General features: G+C 36.5%; 1 protein-coding gene across 1 annotated transcript; it reads right to left on the bottom strand.

Annotated features, from left to right (window-relative positions):
• Window positions 1-15,818: 15,818 nt before the first annotated feature.
• Window positions 15,819-19,172, bottom strand: LOC145692183 (KRAB domain-containing protein 2-like). Its single transcript, XM_081767481.1, has 2 exons — window positions 17,926-19,172; window positions 15,819-16,684 (listed from the first exon to the last, which is right to left on the bottom strand). The coding sequence occupies exons 1-2, from the start codon at window positions 19,170-19,172 to the stop codon at window positions 16,462-16,464; spliced, it is 1,470 nt and encodes a 489-aa protein (XP_081623607.1). The 3' UTR covers window positions 15,819-16,461.
• Window positions 19,173-20,547: the final 1,375 nt, after the last annotated feature.

A 20,547-nucleotide genomic window follows, 5' to 3' on the forward strand; every position in this document is an offset into this window, starting at 1 on the left:
ACGTTGGTTGTTCCCAAGACAATCAGCATGAATCCAGAATTTGTCTCAATTATCCATCCAGTGATAGTTCACAGACAAACAATGACTCATATGATAGTTCACCGACAAACAGTGATTCACACTGCTTTGATTCTGTTCTTGTTTTGCAAATCCTTGAAGCAAATGAAAGCATAGAACTCACTCTCTGAGGCTAAAAATGGGAAGTAGCGACGATGACATGATCACAAGCGGAGAGATAAGTTCCGAGAAAAGAGGACGAGGTGAGGGAATGTAAGCCAAAACGGTCGACATAGAGAAGAATGAGTTGACAGAAAGAGAAAGAAGTCAGATAAAAAATTACCCGCCTGATAGCGATGCAGCTACTTCTAAGAAGCAGAACAGTGATACATCAGATGACCAGAGGTAGATTTCATGGAACAGAAATCGTAGTAGGACAAACTACCATGATTATCGTGGAAAGAATAAGTACAACCCTGGTAGTACTGGTAGAGGACACAACAGTACACCATCAGTAAAACGAATGAGAACCGAACCTAATTTTACGGGTAAGATAACCGATCCTAATCTTAGTAGCAACAGTAATAGTAATCGTACTATACTTACGAAGCATGCAATCATTAGATCTAATTTCCCTCAAGTTGGATTTCGTAGAAATTTCATAGATGGCAAAAATTCTCAAAATAGGAAAGAAATAACTATAGAAATAAATCACACTCCAGACTGTATTCCGGTTTATGATTTTCAATGCAATTTATATGAATTCGTTGATCATGTAACTTAAGCTACTGTTGTGGCGTCTGAAAGAATATATTCAATCGACTCTTATTTTATTTCACTGTAAATACCGTTATGATTTTGTTTGTTATTTGCATTTTATTTGAGTTCTATGAAGACAATATAGAAATAATATTAAATAAATAATAAATAAAAAATTCATAATATATAGCGAAAGATCTAGAATATGAATAATGCTTATCAAATTTCTGATAACAATGCTAGTTCTTAATGTGATACAAATCCAGCGTATAAGACCATATTTATGTATCCAACAAATTAATCCTAAAGTTTTCGAACTAATGGATATGAAAAATTGTAGACGTTTGGGTTTACGCAATATTGATGAACTTACGTTACGGCGTACCTCAAAATATACTAAAAGTAAATGGGTGCAGTTAGTTAAGACATTGGTACCTTCTGAAGTTGTATCCAAAGTTAACATGAATGACATTTAACCTTTAAATTAGTTCTTAATATGATGATTTTTTTATTTGTATTAGTTTTTGTTAAGATGTTGATTATCTTTTATTAATCAAACGTTGTCGATATTTCGTTTTGTAATTTGTACTTTGTTTAAACGTATAATGTATTTGATTCTTTCTCGTTCCAAAAGAATAATTATATGAATGGCATAATCATATTTCTTTCAAATTTTTCTTAGTTATGCCCAAGAAAATAATATAGATTTTGTTAATTTCTAACTTATGACAAGCATTAATGGCCTCAAAAGGACTTAAAAATAAATAACTTTTATACCGTATTTTGAATGTTCCTTCACTCAACTTCGATAAATTGTATGAATATTTAAAATAAAATTAATTATGAGAATAAAAATAAATATGAAAATGATATTAATATAAATAAATATGATATATAATTATATGAAATGTAATTTTTATATATACGAGGATCATGTAATATCTAATGGTCTAGGATTCATTTTTATTGTAAAGGAAGAGAGTCCTACTCTTCGGGCGACATTATATGGCGATATTGTGTACTTTTTAATATCATTACTTGTATTTACGGGCAATATGTGCTATTAAAATATGCACTAGCCAGCTAAAAGAAGAAGAAGAAAATAGTGATGAGCAAATGCAAGACCAAGACCAAGACCAACCGGGGTGGTCTTGGTCTTGGTCTTGCACATCCAGTCTTGGTCTTGGTCTTGCACTGGAATCCTTGGTCTTGGTCTTTGTCTTGCACACCCAGTCTTGGTCTTCGTCTTGGTCTTGCATGCAAGAGTCTTGCAAGTCTTGAATTTAAGAAATCTCAAGCTTTTCATAGGTAAATTTCACTCTGGATATAAGTTATAATGAACTCTACAATGCGCCAATAGTAACGGAAATACAATGTATGTTTCTAAATTTAATATAGGTTAACTTGGTGTAAGTATGATGATAGTGTACAACATAGGTGATCACCTTTATATTTTTTTAGTGGGTGCCCACGCTTATAAGATATGCTAAATCACAACGTTTCGTAATCTGTTTATATTTTTTAACAGATCCAACACTCCATTGGTTCCCAAACTGCGGAGGTTACCCTTGAGACGCATGAAAGAAAATCAAGACGACACAGATTATTGAAATACCATGAATTACAAAATTATTTTTACACTCTAAAGGCGTCATTTTTTTTTCAACCACGATTAGCTAATCCTTGTATTAAACGAACTTCCAGTTAAATATTAAGATTTTGTATTACTGATTCCAATATATACTCTATGGGTCAGAAACATGGACATTACGCAAAAGCGATTTAAAAAAAAATTTGCAGGCTTTAGAAATGTGGGCATGGAGAAAATATAGAAAATTAGCTGTGTTGAACGTGAGAAGGTGTTAGAAATATTAACACTAGGAGAAAAAGAAGAATTTTATATATTGTTAAAGAGAAAGAAGAGTAACTGGTTAGGATATTGGCTGAGGAGGAACTGTATTATGAGGGACGTGCTAAAAGGTATTGTGGAAGGAAAGAGAGGGAGGGAGTGAAGGTGACTGTAGTTGAAGGAAGGTATTAAAACAGAAAATTGCTACGTCAAGGCGAGATGACTAGCTGAGGAGCACCGAACGTCAAACCTTCTCAGTTGCAGCAAGTAATCTGCCAATAATGGCATAATAGCTATGATGATGATGATGATGACATGCTTAGCAACATTGACCAAAAAAGAGAAAAAATAATAATAAATATTATTATTATAAAACCTCTTAATATTTCAGAATAATTTGAGTGAAAACTGAAAATGACTCAATTGTCTATGTCTTGTATAAACTCAATTTATATGAATAATTTTCACCTGTATTAGAAATACAAAATAACGGCATCAAACTACAAGTTATTTGAAGTTTCACTTGTGAATATAGATTACTAGCATCAATTACCCACTTCGTTGGGTTAAACCAAAAAGAGTAGTAATATATTTCGTTAATCAGTCACTTTTTACAATTAGCAAAGCGCTCTCTGATACCGATCGTTTTGAATTATTTTTATATTTCTCTCCCCTCCTTCTCCCCCAAGTTGCGGGGCAGAATTGGATTTAAACGGCATCAGAAGTGTCACTGTTCGTCTCAGAGACACCGAAAACTATGGATTCGACACTAATATCGGTCATTTTCAGTAAACCTATATATCTCCTCCTCCACTATGTTGCAAGGCACGGGATCGGAAGTGTCATTGTTCATCTCAATGACCTCGAAAACCATGAGTTCGACATTAATAATTGTCATTTTCGATATATTTTTATATCTCCTTCCTCCCCCAGGTTGTAGTGCTAAATTTGCATATAAACGGAATCGGATGTATCACTGTTCACCTTAGCGCCACTGATCATTTTTTATCATTATTATCTATTTCCCTCTCCCCTAAGTTACGAGGCAGAATTTGATTGTAAACGGTATCGGAAGATCAGTATTCAACTCAGCGACCCTGAAAACTATGGATTCGACACTAATATTCGTTATTGTTGACAATTTTTATATCTCTTCCAGGGACGTAGTGTCCATTAAGGGTAATAGGCTTAGCCTATCCATTTATTTATACATCAGCCTGAAATGTTGCTTTTGGATATTGATACAATTAATTTTATTAAAATGGATTTATTTTATAATGCACACCACGCGAGAATAGATTGAAGCTTCTGCAAGAACGCATTGTAGGATATGGGCCGCTAACCTTCCGCCTTTCTCATGTAATCTTCAAAATGGGGCGCTGTCAATCGCTTTCCCGTCACCCTCAGCAGACGAAAACCATGAACATTACACAAATTCAACACCATGCAACGAACGTGGACGAATGATGACGAAAGGCTAGTCTTTCGGGTGTTTGGGGAAACAAAAGCGACAGTACGCGGTCTTGTAAGACAGTATAAAACGGAGAGCCTAGATAAACTTAGAGAAGAAAAGGAAAAAAAAAAGAGACAGAGAATACCAATCTTATAAATAGTACTAATACATCAGGGACCTTATTGCATACGGTTTTGCATTATCGCTGCGTAAAATCTGCATTGTAGTTTGCGATAATTGGCATAGCAGTTGTAATTGCTTGTTTCATTTTTTTGCGTTGCGTTGCGACCCGCAAGTTTTGCGAAAATTGATACTGAATGAGGCCCCAGATGAGATATAGTTTCTTTTTTTTCCTACTTTCAATCTAAAAATAGCTTTTTTTTGTAAAAAGCATTAGGCACTGTTTTCCATTAGTAGGCTGATATGTGTTGTTGTGTGTGAAGTGGTTAAGTTTGTGTGTATAATTTGGGAAATTTATTCCTAAGCTAACTCTATATCAGTTTTTATTTGTTTCTTCGAAACAGTTATGTGAGTATCGCATATCTAAGGAAACCTTATATGTAAGATAAATATGAAGCAGAACCACTATTATACTTTTTCTTGCATTGTATGAAAAACATAATGCATGAATTAGTATTTTTCTATCAAGCATTACACCAAGGTCCGTAGTCATAACACTAAGACGTGATCGTTTAAATAAGGACGAGATATTATTTTTTTTGGGGAGGGGGGCAACTTGAATCACTTTAGACTCGTATATGAATACAACAAACAGTTGCAAGTTTCAGGGGACTGGGCCCCTCCTAGATACACTCTAGCTACGAATCTAATTTCAATCTACCCATTTCAAAACTTCACGCTACGTTACTGATCTCTTCCCTTCCCTTCACTAAGTTAAGGGGCTCAATTTGAATTTAAACAGCATCAGAAGTGTCACTGTTTAGCTCAGCGACCCCCACAACTGTAGATTCCATTTTAATATAGGTCATTTTAATATAGATCATTTTTAAATATCTTCCCCCGCCCCCTCACCCTTCCCTATACTCCACCGTCAAAGCGATATATCTCAGGTCCGATTCTCATCTATGTTGAAATGAGATCGAGTTAAGTCAAGTGGTTCAAGAGTTACTAAATTTTATTTATTTTTGTACATTTTCCACCCCTTCCCCTCCCCTAAGTTCTACCGTCAAAGTGATTTGATAAAAACCACCACAAGTCCGAACCTCATCTATGTTGAAAATTTGATTGAGATCGATCGGCTAGATCAAGAGTGATGAAGTCACAATGACAGTCACTTATATTTTTTAGTTTTTTACATATATGTCCCTCCTAACCCTCCCCTACGTTGCACCATCAAAGTAAAAGTATAAAAATCGCTCGAGGCCTGAACTTCATTTATGTTGAACATTTGGTCAAGATCGGTCGGGTGTTTCAAAAGTTATTAAGTTTTATTATATATATATATATATATATATATATATATATATATATATATATATATATATATATATATATATTTCCCTCACATTCTCTTCCACTACGTTCCACCATCGAAATGAAACAAACAACGAACTGTAAAAAACTTTAAAGGAACGAACCTCCTTTATATGTTACATGTTAAAATTTGATAGAGATCGGTTCAAGAGTTATTAAGTAACAATCTTAGTCATTTTTATATTTGTTCATGTTGATTTTTATACATCTCCCCCTCCTCCTCCTCCCCTACGTTGCTCCGTCAAAGTGAACTGACAGATAACATTCCAGTCTTGAATATCATCTATGTTAAAAAATTTATCGAGATTGGTCGTTTGGTTCAAGAGTTATTAAGTTGTATTAAATACCGGTATTCTATAACTCCCTCTTCTCCCCCTTCCCTAAGTTTTACCGTGAAAGTGAAATGATTCAAACACTTGCAGGCCCAAACCTTATCTATGTTGAAAATTTGATCTAGAGTTGTCGGCTGATTCAAAAGATTAGTAGTCACAAAAATAGTCACTTTTATAATACAGATTTATTGTAGTATAATATCACTGAATCCTCGATGTGCCGTATACCTGGGGAGGCTAAAAGTTATATTAATAAACAATTATTCAACGTAAAAACATACGTCCATGAAATCAAAATTGCGATCATATGCACTAAGTTTTTGTCAATATCATGAAAATGTTATTTCGATATTAATTTTATGAGAACACATTAAAAATTTCCAGCGGATGCTTGAGTCTCGGAGCCAAGGCCATACCCGTCGAAACCAATGGTGAACGGTATTACCGATGTTCAATACTACGTTTCTCTTTAGTTTTGGAAGAAAAAAACCACTAATATGCTTTGAAATGGAATGAAGTATCTAGTTTAACGTCCTACGATTATGCATCATTGTAAGGGAGATGGTAATATGAGAAGTGACTAAAATGGTAGAATGAAGAATGTAGGAGGAAACATAAAAACACTGAAAAAATCTACGCACACAGTGTTTGTGCACCAAAAAAGTTTACGTGGCGCAAGATGATGTGTGGTTTGAAAACGAGCAAAATCTACAGAAAACGCGAAACACGAATTCAGAAAACGACATACTGTAGCTATATGTTACAGGGGCAGATCGACTCACACGGATTGCATAAACTACTGGGAACACATTCACTCCAGCAGCATTTTTACTGAAGCCAAGAAATGCATCCCTTCCTTTTTACATTCTATATAAAAAAAATCAAGTAGTGTCGGTACTTGTGCAAGACTTGCGCAAGAGTCTTGGTCTTGATCTTGGTCTTGCAGGTATGGTCTTGGTATTGGTGTTTGTCTTGGTCTTGCATCCCTTGGTCTTGGTATTGGACTTGCTTCGAGATTCTTGGTCTTGGCCTTGGTCTTGGTCTTGCATGCAAGAATCTTGCAAAAACTGCAAAACCAAGGCTCTTGCGCTCATTACTAGAGCGAACCCATCCCTCTAAATTTCTTGCTGCCCCTAAATAAGATTGTAATTTGATACCCCCCAAATATTTGTAAGTTCCTCCTAACTGTTTCGGCTGGCTACAGGTCTATCTAAATCAAAATTATCAACAAAAAGTCTTGAATTTTCAAAGTGTGTGAGTAATGCCTCTCAAACATTGATGCCGCCAGTTCCTCAAAGGTAAACCAATTAGATTGTGTTTTGAAATGTGGTGCGGCTGTACACGATATATTATTCCCTTTGGTTTGATCCATATCAAGAAACAAGGAGTAATCCCGAAAGTGTAGGTGTAGGTGGTTCTCTAATACTTCAATCCGAAGAGAAACTGTTAGAGAGAAAATCAGCGAACTACCATGTTCTTTCTGATAACTTCATTAGATGTCTTCCCATTTTGGCTGAACTGAAATAGTGTGACCTAAACGAAGCGGGTACTATCAGGGATGATAAGTTGCCCAAGAAGGCTCCAATAGAATTTAATGGAACTATGGAAAAGAAACCTAGAGGGTAGTTTGACAGTTGCAAAGACCACGAAACAGAAATTACATTATGAAAGTGGACTGACAATGGTGTTGTCTTCGTAGCTTCTAATTCTGTTGGGGTAGAACCACTCTCAAAAGCTAAATGTTGGTTTCAACCTTCAAAGAAGGCAATGCAGATAAACCAACAATTTATGGTAAAATTGTACAGTCAAAATATGGGAGAAGTCGATCGGATGGACCAAAATATAAGTCAAGACAGAACTTCAATACCAGACAAAAAGCAGTATAGAGCTCCTCCGTGGCTAAGCGGTTAGCGTACGCACCTTTGGCGCGGGAGACCCGGCTTCGATTCCCGGCGGTAGCTCATGTGGTTCGGATTCCACGTTAATTAGTAGGTCCACGCATCATATAGCTTCGCTGCTGAACGGGACGTAAAACTCAAAATCAATCAATCAAAATCAATCAAAAAGCAGTATAGTTGTCTTATTATGTATCTGATTGATTTAGCAGTTCAAAATGCGTGGCTGTTACAGAAGAGAATCTCAGAACAAAAGCTGGATCTGCTAAGTGTAAAAAGAAAACTTGATACATATTATCTTCAAGGCTACGGAAGAGATACTTGAAAGGGACACAAAAGCCTCCCTTCTTCTAGCGCAACCGTTAAACTCAAAACCAAGTCAACTCATGTTCCGGGGCTGAATTTTGATTTAAAAGAGAACTGAAGCGTCAGTGCTCATCTCAGTGACACCAAAATCTATGGATTTTACACTAATATCGGTCACTTTTGATCAATTGTATGTATCTTTTCCTTTCCCTGCCCTACGTTGCGGGGCTGAATTTGGATTTTAACAGCATCAAAAGTATCACAATTTATCTGAGCTATCCCGAAAACTATAGATTCGGCACTAATATCGGTGAATGTCGATTATTTTTAGTTCTCTTTCCCTCTTCAAAAGTCATGAAGTCACAAAAGAGTCACTTTCACTTTTTATTTTTTAATAAATAAATCCCCCTCCTCCTTCCCGACGTTGCACCGTCAAAATAAGATGATAAAGACAATTCCAGGCGCGAATCTCATCTATGATGCAAATTTGATTGACATCGGTTGAGTGGTTCAAGTGTTATTAAGTTGTATTTATTTGTTATATATATCCCCTTCCCTCCCTCTCCTAAGTTCTTCTGTCAAAATGAAATGATAAAAAAGAACTTTTCAGGCTCGAATCTCGTTCATGTTGAAAATTTGATTGAGTGGGTGGTTCAAGAGTCATTAACTCACAAACATATTCGCTTTCAGCTTTATATAGCTTGATTTTATATACCTTCCCCTCTCCGAAGTTCTACCGTCATGGTGAATAGATAAAATCCATTTCAGGCCCTAACCTCATCTGTGCTGAAAATTTGATCGAGATCGGTCGGGGTCCCCTCCCCCGCCCCTGAGTTCTACAGTCAAAGTGAATAGAAGAATCCAGGCCAAAAACCCATCTGCGTGAAAAAAATTGATCGAGATCGGTCGGGCGATTCAAGAGATTAAGAGTCACAAACATAGTCACTTTCAATTCCATAATATACATTAGTAGTCTAAGAGACCAGGACATCCTTAAGAGGTAGATAATAATCATACTGTCTAAGAGTTAAAGAAAATTTAACTGCTACTATTCAATTAGAGAAGTTGTTGAACTTATCCGTTCATCCTTGGTCACTTTTCAACTTACGAAACGCTGGCAAAAAGGAAATTGTGAACAAAGAAAAATTGAAGACTTTAGGAAAAAAAAAAAAAAACAGTGAGTCCAAAAAGTGAAAGTGAAAAGGAGATAGCTTCACAAAGGTTTCTCGTCATCCGATTTTCTTCAAATTTGGCATCTATATACTAGACCGAAAGTAAATCGACAGGTTTTTTTTTTTTTTTTTTTTTTTTTGCTTCTTTCGGAAAATACGTTGAGAGGGGCAAATGGCCTCTTTCCAAAAAAAAAAAAAAAAAGAAAGAAAAAAAAGGTCCCCTTAATTAAAAGATCCAGTTTTTAAAGAAACGAACCTCTGCCAATGCAAAGATGATTTCAAGATAGAAAATACGGGTTTTTTCGTTTTTGCGAGAAAAGGATTGCAGGGACAATACGCCCTTCGAAATGACAAAGGAACCCGCACAATCTCTACGCAAATTGGATTTCGGTGGAATTGCTTGAAACTGTGATATGTTGTAGATATTGTGTTTCTAAGAAAAACTCTCAATGGGAACAACTACAAATCACTGATCATTTGGCCACTACCGGGCCACTTCTTTGAAAGCAGCCGAAGATAGCGATATTCTGGATTTCGATGAAAATGACTGAAATTGTGACATGTTGTAGATGTTATGATTCTGATTAAAAGTACCAATATACACAACCACCAATCACTGACCGTTCGGCCACTACATGGCCTCATTTTTTAAAAAGGCACAAGTTATTCTGGATTTTGGTGGGATTGCTTGAATCCATGATATGTTGTACACACTGTGATCCAAAGAAAAAGTCTTAGTTTGAACAAACATCCACCACTGACCGTTTCAACCACTGAGGAAGACGTAACGGTTTTCTGGAGTTTGGTGTAATTGCTTGAAACTGTGATGTGTTGTAGATATTGATCCTGAGAAAAAGTTTTAATGTACACAACCACGAATCAGTGGCCATATGGCAACTACTGGGCCACATTTCTTAAAAGAGCAGAAGGTAAGGATACTCTGGAATTTTGGTAGAATTGTCTGGAACCCTGAAAAATCCTATCTCATATCCGGAAAAGAGATGGGGAGAGTAGCGGTCAACAACATTTAAGCATAGAGAACATTCAGATGTCCATCTTGCGGGACAAAGGAAAATCCTGCAAAGCCCTAGACAATTTTTATCAGGATCACGACAACTACAACATATCAGAGTTTCATTCATTTACACAGGGTGCGCGGTGGCTCAGTGATAGAGCGTTCACCTCCTGTGCTTGGGGTTCTTGGCTAGATTCCAGTTCGCGCCGTGTGGACTTTGTGTTGGACAAACATCGTGCTCGTGGGTTTTCTCGGGGTTCTCCTGTTTTCTCGCTCTTTGTTCATTCCATCATTTCATTCATTTCTCATCAACACCGTCTCATTTAGCCAAACCGGCATAATTGTGGGATGTAAAACTTAAAGATTTCATTTTCATTCATTTACACCGAAATAAAAAATATCGTTATACCCGTCTGTTTTAAAAAATCTGGACCTGTAGCGGCCAAACGGTCATAATTCGAGGTAGACTGTCTTCATGATAAGAAGATCTTCAACATGTTTTAGCTTTACTCAATCTTATCGAAATCCAGAACATCCTTATATTCGGCTATTTTCAAGAAAGTAGCCCTGTAGTGAACAAACGATTAGTGATTTGTGGTTGTGTCCATTGAGACTTTTTTTTTCTAAGGATGACAATATTTACAACATATCACAGTTTCTGTCAATTTGACCGAAATCCAGAATATCATTATCTTCGGCTCGGCTGCTTTCAAAAAAGTGGCCTCGTAGTGGTCAAAGTTTCAGTAATTAGTAGTTATGGCCAGTAAGACCTTTACTCAAGATATGTACAACATATTACTGTTTCAGTCATTTTCACCAAAATCCAGAACATCACGATCTTCGGCTGCTTTCAAAAAAGTGGCCTCATAGTGGTCAAACGATCAGTGATTGGTGCAGAATCGCAATATCTACAACATATCACAGTTTTAGTCATTTTTACCGAAAGCCAGAATGTTGTTATCTTCGGCTCTTTTCAAAAAGTGACCCAGTAGTTGCCAAACGGTCAGTGATTTGTGGTTGTTTCCATTCAGACAAAGTTAAATTTTCTTACAAACACAATATCTACAACATATCACGGTTTCAAGCAATTCAACCGAATTCCAATTTCCGTAAGGATTGTGCAGAGTCCTTTGTCATTTCGAAGGGGACCATTTCACCTTGCTACCGTTTTCTTGCAAAAGCGACAAAACCCGTATTTCCTACTTTGAATTCATCTTTACATCGGCAGAGTTTCGTTTCTTTAATGTGTCCATTTTAATCAAGGAGACCCTTTTTTGAAAAGGACCCTTTGTCTCCCTTAACCTATTTTTCGAAAGAAAGAAAAAAGAAACTCATGTCGATTTATTTTCGGTCTAGTGTATAGGTGCCAAGTTTGAAAAAAAAAATCGTATGAAGAGGAAAAGTTGTGAAGCTATCTCGTTTACACTTTCACTTTCTGGACTTGACGGGTTTGTTGCCCCAAAGTCTTCAATTACTATAATGTATCAGAATTGTACCATTTTTACAAAGGTTATGTTCGTAAATTGATTTAATTGCTTGACTGACTTTTACTTACGTCGTGTGACAGAACGCTAACCTTTGATGCGTGGAGTCCCTGGTTTCTCGTGGACCCAAATCCCCAAGTAAGTGTGTCGTTGACCACATTATGTCGAAGGGTTTTCTCAGGGTACTCCCCTTTTCTCCCACTTCTCATTCCATCAATTCTTCCATCATCATTCAGTTGCCTTAATCATTTGTCTCCCTTAGTCCAAAGGGCATGATTATGGGGCGTTAAACTCAAAGATTTCATTTCATTTCATTTTCCTATTTATGTCGTTTGTCACTTTGAGTCTATAGAGAACGAGACATTTATAATAACATCGTGACATCTTTACTGCGTATACTGCTCCTTCAACGGAGCCCGAACTATCAGGAATCGAGCACCAAAGACACTCACTCTACTCCCTAGGCTAGTTAAGAGAGCTGGAGAATTGTCTCGTTCAGTGGCGTAGGGAATGGGGGCCCAGAGCCCCCCCCCAAAGAGGTCCGACAATGTACTTTGGTACTTTGATGTTTGTAATTTTTATATATATATATTTTATGTTTATTATATATTTTTTGTTTGTAATAATTTTTCTATATGTACCTATAACAGCGCTTGCCCCCCCAAAACACACATCCTGGCTACGCTACTGGTCTCGTTATCATATTATGTATTGCAATATTATCGTGTACTATATGATACTTATAACTCTGCCAGCTGATATAGTGGCTAGCTTGCGTGCAGTTTTGATTCACAGGCTCATGAATTCGTTTCCCGGTATACGAGCCTTGAAATCTAAATGCGTTGGTTCGGATTCCACCTTAAATTTCACGTTTCCATTACCTATAGTGAGCTGTCTTGCGGCTGGTCAACGTACGCATCTTCTGAGTAGGAGATCCGGGTTTAATTTTCAGCGCAAGTTGTAATGTATCGTAAACGCCCCACCGGAAGTAAAAGAAGGTACTGTCCCACTAATTAGATTATTTAATAACAGGCAATACTTCCCCGCATCATAGCATCTGCTCCTACGACACATACATAACGGCACGTGATTAGATTGGGTACTCCCCCCCTGAGGCAGATGTGGTAGAACCAAGTGTTTTCAAAATATTATCCTCATTTAAAAGGTATACCAATGAACAATTTATTGACGATATATATATACTAGCATATATTACCCACTTCGCTTGGTTGAAATCAATAAATTAAATGCACACTGATATTGCTAATTTTGGATCATTTTAATGTATGTCATCCCTCCTCATCCCCAAGTGTAAGGCACGTGTACAATGGACTTAAACAGCATCAGAAGTGTCACTGTTCATTTCGGCGACCGCAAGAACTATAGATTCAACAGTAGTATCTGTCATTTTGACAATTTATATATATATACGTATATATATATATTTCCCCCACCCCCACGTTGCGGGCCATGGCATCGGAAGTGTCACCGTTCTTCTCAACGATCTCAAAAAATGTGGATTCAGCACTAATATCGGTTATTTTCGATGAGATTTAAATATCTCTTCCGCTCCCTCCTTCTAGTTGTGGGTTTGAATTTGGATATAAACGGGATCGAAAGTACCACTATTCATGTAAGGGATCCAGAAAACTATAAATTCGACACTGATAGTGATCATTTTCGATCATTTTATATATATATCTCTTTCTTCCCCTCCCCAAGTGACGGGGTTGATTTTAAATTTAAACGGGATCGGAAACGTCACTGTTCATCTGAATGATCCCGAAAACTATGGATTAGACACTAATATTGGTCATTTTCGATCATTATTATATATAGCTCCCCCTCTCCCTCCGCCTTGCTGCGATCCATCAGAATTGTCCCTGTGAATCTCAGCTACTCTTAAAATTATGGATTCGACACTAATATTAGTCATTTCGATCATTTTTAAATGTTTATCCCCTCCCCTACGTTGTACCCTCCTCCTCTCCAACTATCAGGAACTAAGATTCAAAACATCATCAGAAGTGTCACTGTTTCTGTCATCGATCCCGAAAACCATGGATTAAACACTAATATCGGTCATTTTTGATCATTTTGATATTTCTCTCCCCCTCTCCTACGTTGCATTGTCAAAGTGAATAGCCTAAATCAATCCCTGCTCCTAAGCTCCTGTATGTTGAAAATTTGATTAAGATCGGTCGGGTGGTTCAAGAGTGATGAAGTCACAAAGACAATCATTTTTATTTTATTTTTTTACATATATCTCTCCCTCTCCCTCCGCTACGTTGGCTCGTCAAAGTGGAACGATACAAACTCCCAAGGCCCGACCTTCATATATGTTGAAAATTTGATCGAGATTGGTTGGGTGGTTCAAAAGTTATTAGCTTTTATTAGGTATTATTTATTCGTCCCCCTCCCCTCCCCTCCCCTAGGATCTACCGTTAAAGTGAAATTGCAGATATGTTTTCAGATCCGAACCTCATGTATCTTGAAAATTTGATTGAGATCGGTCGGATATTTCAAGATGTATTAAGTTACAAAAATTGTCACTTTCAGTCATATATAAATTGATTTTCATATATATCTCCTTCCTCCTCCTCACCTAGGTTGCACCGTAAAAGTGAAATGACGAAAACATCCCAGGACCGAACCCTATATATGTTGAAAGTTTGATCGAGATCGGTTGGGTGGTTCAAGTGTAATTAAGTTTAATTTATTTTTATACATTTCTCCCCTCTCCTCCCCCAAACCCTAAATTCTACCGTTAAAGTGATATGATAAACACCATCTCAGGTCCGCACCTTACCTATGTTGATTTTTTTAAAGATCGGTCGGGTGGTTTAAGCGTGATGAAGTCACAAAGACAGTCACTATTATTTTTACTTTTTTTTTTTTACATATATCTTCACCCTCACCCTCCCCTTCGTTGCACTTTAAAAATGAAATGAAGAAAACATCCCACGTCCGAACTATATCTATGTTGAAAGTTTGATCGAGATCGGTCGGGTGGTTCAACAGTTATTAAGTCTTATTTATTTTTATATATCTATCCCCTCCCATCCCCCAACCATAAGTTCTACAGTTGAAGTGATATGATTAAAACCACCTCATATTCGAACATCATCTATGTTGAAAATTTGGTTAAGATCGGTCGAGTGGTTTAAGCGTGATGAAGTCACAGTTACTTTTATTTTTACTGTTTTAATATATATCTCCCCCTCCCCCAACCCTTCATTGCACTGTAAAACTGAAATGAAGAAAACATTCCAGGCCCGAACCTTATTTATGTTGAAAGTTTGATCGACATCGGTTGGGTGGTTCAAGTGTTATTAAGTTTTGTTCTTTTTGGCATATTTCCCCTCCTTCTCTTCCCCTCCCCTAAGATCTACTGCCAAAATGAAATGATAAAAAAAAACTTCCCAGTCTTGAACTTCATATATGTTGAAAATATGATTGAGATCGATCTGGTGGATCAATAGTTATTAATTCACAAACATAGTCACTTTTATTTTTATATTTATTGATTTTTTTATATTTCCCTCCATCCCCTCCCCGACGTTGCTCCGTCAAAATCAAATGATAAAAATCTTCCCAGTCACAAACCTCACCTATATTGAAAATTTGATCAAGATCGTTCGGGTGGTTGAAGAGTTATTAAGTTTTATTTATTTTTTCTATTTCCCCCTCCTCCCCCAGCCCTATGTCCTACCGTCAAAGTAAATAGCTAAAAACGCAGCCCAGAACCGCATCTACGTTGAAAATTTGAACGAGATCTGTCGGTCGGTTCAAGAGATTAAGGAGTCACAAACATAGTCACTTTCAACTTTATAATATAGATATATATCCTCAAATTTCAATTTGAATTTAAATAAATCTCTCAATATATATATATATATATATATATATATATGTTACCGTCAGAACCCGAAATTAGGTAAAACTAGAATTTCCTAGTTAAAACTAGTTTTCTCAAAGCCGCTTCGAAAGAACTAGTATTAACTAGTCAATACTAGAATTTACGATGTTAGTTAGGTAGTTCTAGTTTTTACTATTTTTTCCTTCTAGTTAAAACGTGTTATTACTAGTCAAAACTAGTATTAACTGAAATGTGTTACCGTCAAAACCCGAAATCTGTTGAAACCAGAATACCCTAGTTAAAACTAGTTTCGTCAGCCTTTCGTATTAACTCAGTATTAACTAGTGAATTGTAAAATTGACAACGCTTATTAAGAATGCGTAGTTTACTATTTATTTTCATTAAAATACAATATTACTAGTGAAACCTGAAGAAATGTATTTATTTTAAGACACTTAGAAATAACTTTTCTTTTGCACAAACATCATAAATGTTTCTATATATTTCTAAAAAGTATTATGGCACTCACAATATCATAGAAATCCTTTGTTTTTGCAGTACCTTGCGAAATATAAGCCCTCTTGCATGCATAACATGTGAATCCTTGTCGTTCAAATACAATTCTATAGAAACACTAATTTATTAAGAAATACACAGAAAAGACTTCCGTTTTGCAGAAATATCTGAAATGCTTTTGTATGTTAGCACAAGGTAAAATACACACTACTATTGCACTACTACTTATTCAATTCGGTGGTGCCAAAGCAAATCTACTGACGTAATATTGTATATTTATTATGAAATACAAAGAAAAACGTTTTTATTGCTAAAACATCTGAAATGTTTCTATTTGTTACCACAAGGTAAACTATCATGGCATTTTGAGTTGCAGAGAAAACCTTTTTTCTTGCACAAGCATCTTTTCGAAATACATGCTTTCTTGCACACACAACGTGTGAACCCTTGTGGGGTTAATGCTGCTTCCCTGGCTGCAGTTCTCAACGAAATTTCAGTATCTGGTACTTCGACTGGTGTCAGGAACTGCTCGTGGCAAATGTCGAATTCAGACCTACAACAGACACATTTTGTTTAATCACATGGTGTGGGAATCCTGAATCACTTATATTAAAAAATAATAATGACTTTTCAAAACAAAATAATAATGTATTTTAACGCACAATTTCCACATCGTCATAATTAGTATTTCAGAGAAACACCGGTAGTTAATCTGCGTATTTCCTACAAAAACGCCTATGCACTAAAGCACATTTCACGAGTACCGGTTTCACAAGCTAAACAACAGTCTTTTACCGGGATCAAGTTCGTGACATGTTATCAATCTACTGGTGAGTACACAGCAGACAACAACAGATGGATTACACATTATTAAATCGGTTCCGGAAAAACATAATGGACATTATAACAGAAAATTATTTTGACATAAAATGATGTGAAGAATCCATCATTATTTCGGTTAATAATAATATTACAGATACGTATAAAACACTTGACCAAACTCCTCCCCATTAATTTTTCCGTTTTTTGAAGATTGTGAGAAGTTGTAGGTCACTATCACCATTTTGGAAAGCAAGCAAGACAGAATTTAAGTAATTCTATGATCTAAAAGGATCAGCGCTGTAAACAATTTACTTTCTGTATAGAAATTTGAATAGCTGTGAATAATGATGTCACACGCTGACTACTCAAAAATCTAAACAAAAAAATAAGTTGTTTACAGGAATAATTCTTTCAGATCACAGACTTATTAATTTCTATCTTGCTTGCTATCCAAAATTGTGATAGTGACCTACAACTTCCCACAATCTTAAGAAAAAGAAAGAAAAGAAAGTGGTGGGGAGCTTAGTCAACAGCGTTAACATATACAATATAGCTCTTAATTACCGAGCGGCCATAGATCAGTTGGTAAAGTGCTGGCTTCGCATTCGGAAGGTCGCAAGTTCGCGTCCAGCGGCCTACCATCCTGACTGAGGATTTCCAGCTTTTATCCCTCTCATACCAATCAAAGAATGTGATAGTGCCTATAAAACTAGGCCTTAACCAACTTCCTTCCCATATGCTATCTCGTACCAGAGATGCTTAAAGGCCTTAAATGAAAATGCTTAAGGCCTTCTGCGGGCGTGGTCGCGGGCTCTAAATCCCGCTGGGAGCCCTCCGCCTCGGATACAAACCCGAGCAATGGTTCGGATCATACTTTAACCTGTAGGTCCCGTCGTTAAAAGCTCCTTAGCTTGTTTAGGACGTTAATACAAATTCTATCAATAAGGAGCACATAAAAGACAGAAAACTTACCTGCAATATAATTTATCCAGCTTTCCATCCTTGGTTCCAATCTTGTGCAGATCTTCATTTTTTTCTAGAACAACTCCAATGACATTCCGAAAATCCGCCTTTGCTCTGTCCACATCCGGGATTGGTATTATGACATTATCTCCCACTTCAACAGGTGGATGGGTGGCATCAGAGATACGTTTCATTTTCTTGGCCTGCTTTGACAAATTTTCACGTGCTTCTTTCCTGGATGATGTGATATCAACCGCACTAGGACCAGCCTCATTTTCTCCTTCATCAAATGTTTCATGTTCACTAAGGCGCTCATTCATGTCCTCAATAATACTCACGAGGTCGTCCTCATCGTTTATGTTTTGGAGAACATCTGATGACAGTGCTGAAGTCGTAAGTCCTACTCTTGGCTCAATGCCGAACATCGCACGGTATGGAGACTGTTTTATTCCGGAATGATAAGCTCGATTTTTCATAAACTGAACAAAGCGGAGACCATTTGACCAGTTTGTTGTTTTATTATCATGCATCCACGAGGCAAGCATATTTTCTATATCTTGATTTGCCCGTTCTACTGACCCTTGGCTTTGGCTGTGCCTGGGCTTTCCGTTGACTAACTTTAACTCAGGCCAGAGTGTCGTTAGTTCCTTGATGACAGAATTAACAAACTCTCTGCCATTATCAGAATGTAAAATGCAGGGGGCACCAAATGTCAAAAATATGTCTGTCAGTTGGTAGGCTACTTCTTCAGCTCTTTTGGTTTGCAGCGCTCGCAGTAAGACAAACTTCGTCAGATGATCCTGGTATACCATGATAAACTTGAACTTACGATCAGGGTGTGCTTGCATGTCTATCAGGTCCACTTGACATCGGCTGTTCATTTCTGTGTGAAGTATTGGCTTAGAAACAAAGCCCTTCTTTTTCATACTTTTCTTCCGTTGACATGTTTCACACATTGACAGAAAAATATTTATCATTTGAGTCGTAACGTTGGCATATTTCCTAGAAGTTTCAGCTTTCATTCTATCTCGACCTCCGTGTCCCACAGCAACATGTGATGCTTCAATAACATCAAAGATCTCCTCGGCAGGTAAGTAGTACTTCACAGGCTCACTATTCGACACCAGTTTTTTTGTTTCACCAATTTCCGAAACATTAAACCGTTTCAAACGTCTGTACTGTAAAGATGTTTTCTTTGCAGCAGATTTTGCCTCTTCAACTTCAGTTAAAAGTTTACTGTAAACGTCCTTGGTCATTGCATTATAGTGACTGTCTTTTTCATTTTCCAAACGAATAATTTCTTTGAAGAATCTTTCCTTCAAAATTGTTTCTTTATCGGACTGACTCATTACAATGAATAATCACCTCACACTTCCCGAAACACTAACACACGCGTAGCCACGACAAGAGAGACGCACCTGCACACTTTACAAAGGCTCCGAACAGACTTAGAGAAAACAAAACAATACTTTCCCAGTAGGAGCAAGTCCGAACTTGCAGAAACACTGTTAACTGATCCATTTTGGTCAGAACTAGTTTTAACTAGTAAAAACTGTATATGATTAACATTATATAGCCTTTTTCGTTAATTCCAGAATTACCTAACTAACATAGTAAATTCTAGTATTGACTAGTTAATACTAGTTCTTTCGAAACGGCTTTGAGAAAACTAGTTTTAACTAGGAAATTCTAGTTTTACCTAATTTCGGGTTCTGACGGTAACATATATATATATATATATATATATATATATATATATATATATATATATATATATATATATATATATATAACGTGGTAACAACAGTAGGTTATAGCAAATCAACAAAAATAATTTGGTTTAATCATAACTTAGTTTAACACTACTTTTACCTAAAGAAGAAAAGGGCAACTTCAAATGGTCAACTCGGGAGCTAACGATGGTAGAAGTTTTCATAAGCACAAAATAGCATATAATTTATTATTTTTTTTAAAAAAGGAAAATACCTATAAAAGAAAAACACAACTACTTTACAGGACTAAATAACTGAACACTTCTCTCATCGATTCATTCCCTCGTTGTCCATTGAATTGCGAGACACAAGTTTACAGTAAAAAAAAAAATAATAATAATAATAATAAATAAAAAAGGAAGAAAGAAAAGAAAGAAAGAAAAACACCAACCAATACGCACCGGATTTGAAGTCAATCTGACTAGAGGCAGGAGGACTTCAAATCACGTTGTCAGATATGACGTCATATCGTATACAATAGTACCAGAACAATAAACCAACAGAACACCAGAATGAAAAGACATATTATTTAGAGATATTAAAGTATAATACAGTACAAAGTTCATGGGATAAGATCTCACATTAAACTATAGATTCACGTTTCATAAACAGTGTTGTATCGATTATCCGAGTTTCGATTAACCAAGGTTCCGTATTATTCAAGCTTAATCCAAACAAACAAACAAAAATTTAAAAAAATATCCGGTTGCAATGATAGGCAAGCTTTTGTTATAGCAACAAAGCAAACGTAAAGCTACGTAAAGATGACAACTCTGCCCGACATCGCCTTAATTAAGCTAGTGAGCTTTAATTGTTGCACGTGTTGAAATTCAAATTTGAGAATGCACTGTTCGACGTC

The sequence above is a fragment of the Thermobia domestica genome, chromosome 8 (assembly GCF_964235325.1).
Source record: "Thermobia domestica chromosome 8, izTheDome1.hap1.1, whole genome shotgun sequence".
Classification (NCBI taxonomy): domain Eukaryota; kingdom Metazoa; phylum Arthropoda; class Insecta; order Zygentoma; family Lepismatidae; genus Thermobia; species Thermobia domestica.

Coding starts and splice junctions, on each gene's coding strand:
- LOC145692183 (XM_081767481.1), bottom strand. CDS start 19,172: ATGACCAAGGACGTTTACAGTAAACTTTTAACTGAAGTTGAAGAGGCA. Junction 16,685..17,925: donor CTGGATAAATTATATTGCAG/GTAAGTTTTCTG, acceptor TGTCTGTTGTAG/GTCTGAATTCGACATTTGCC.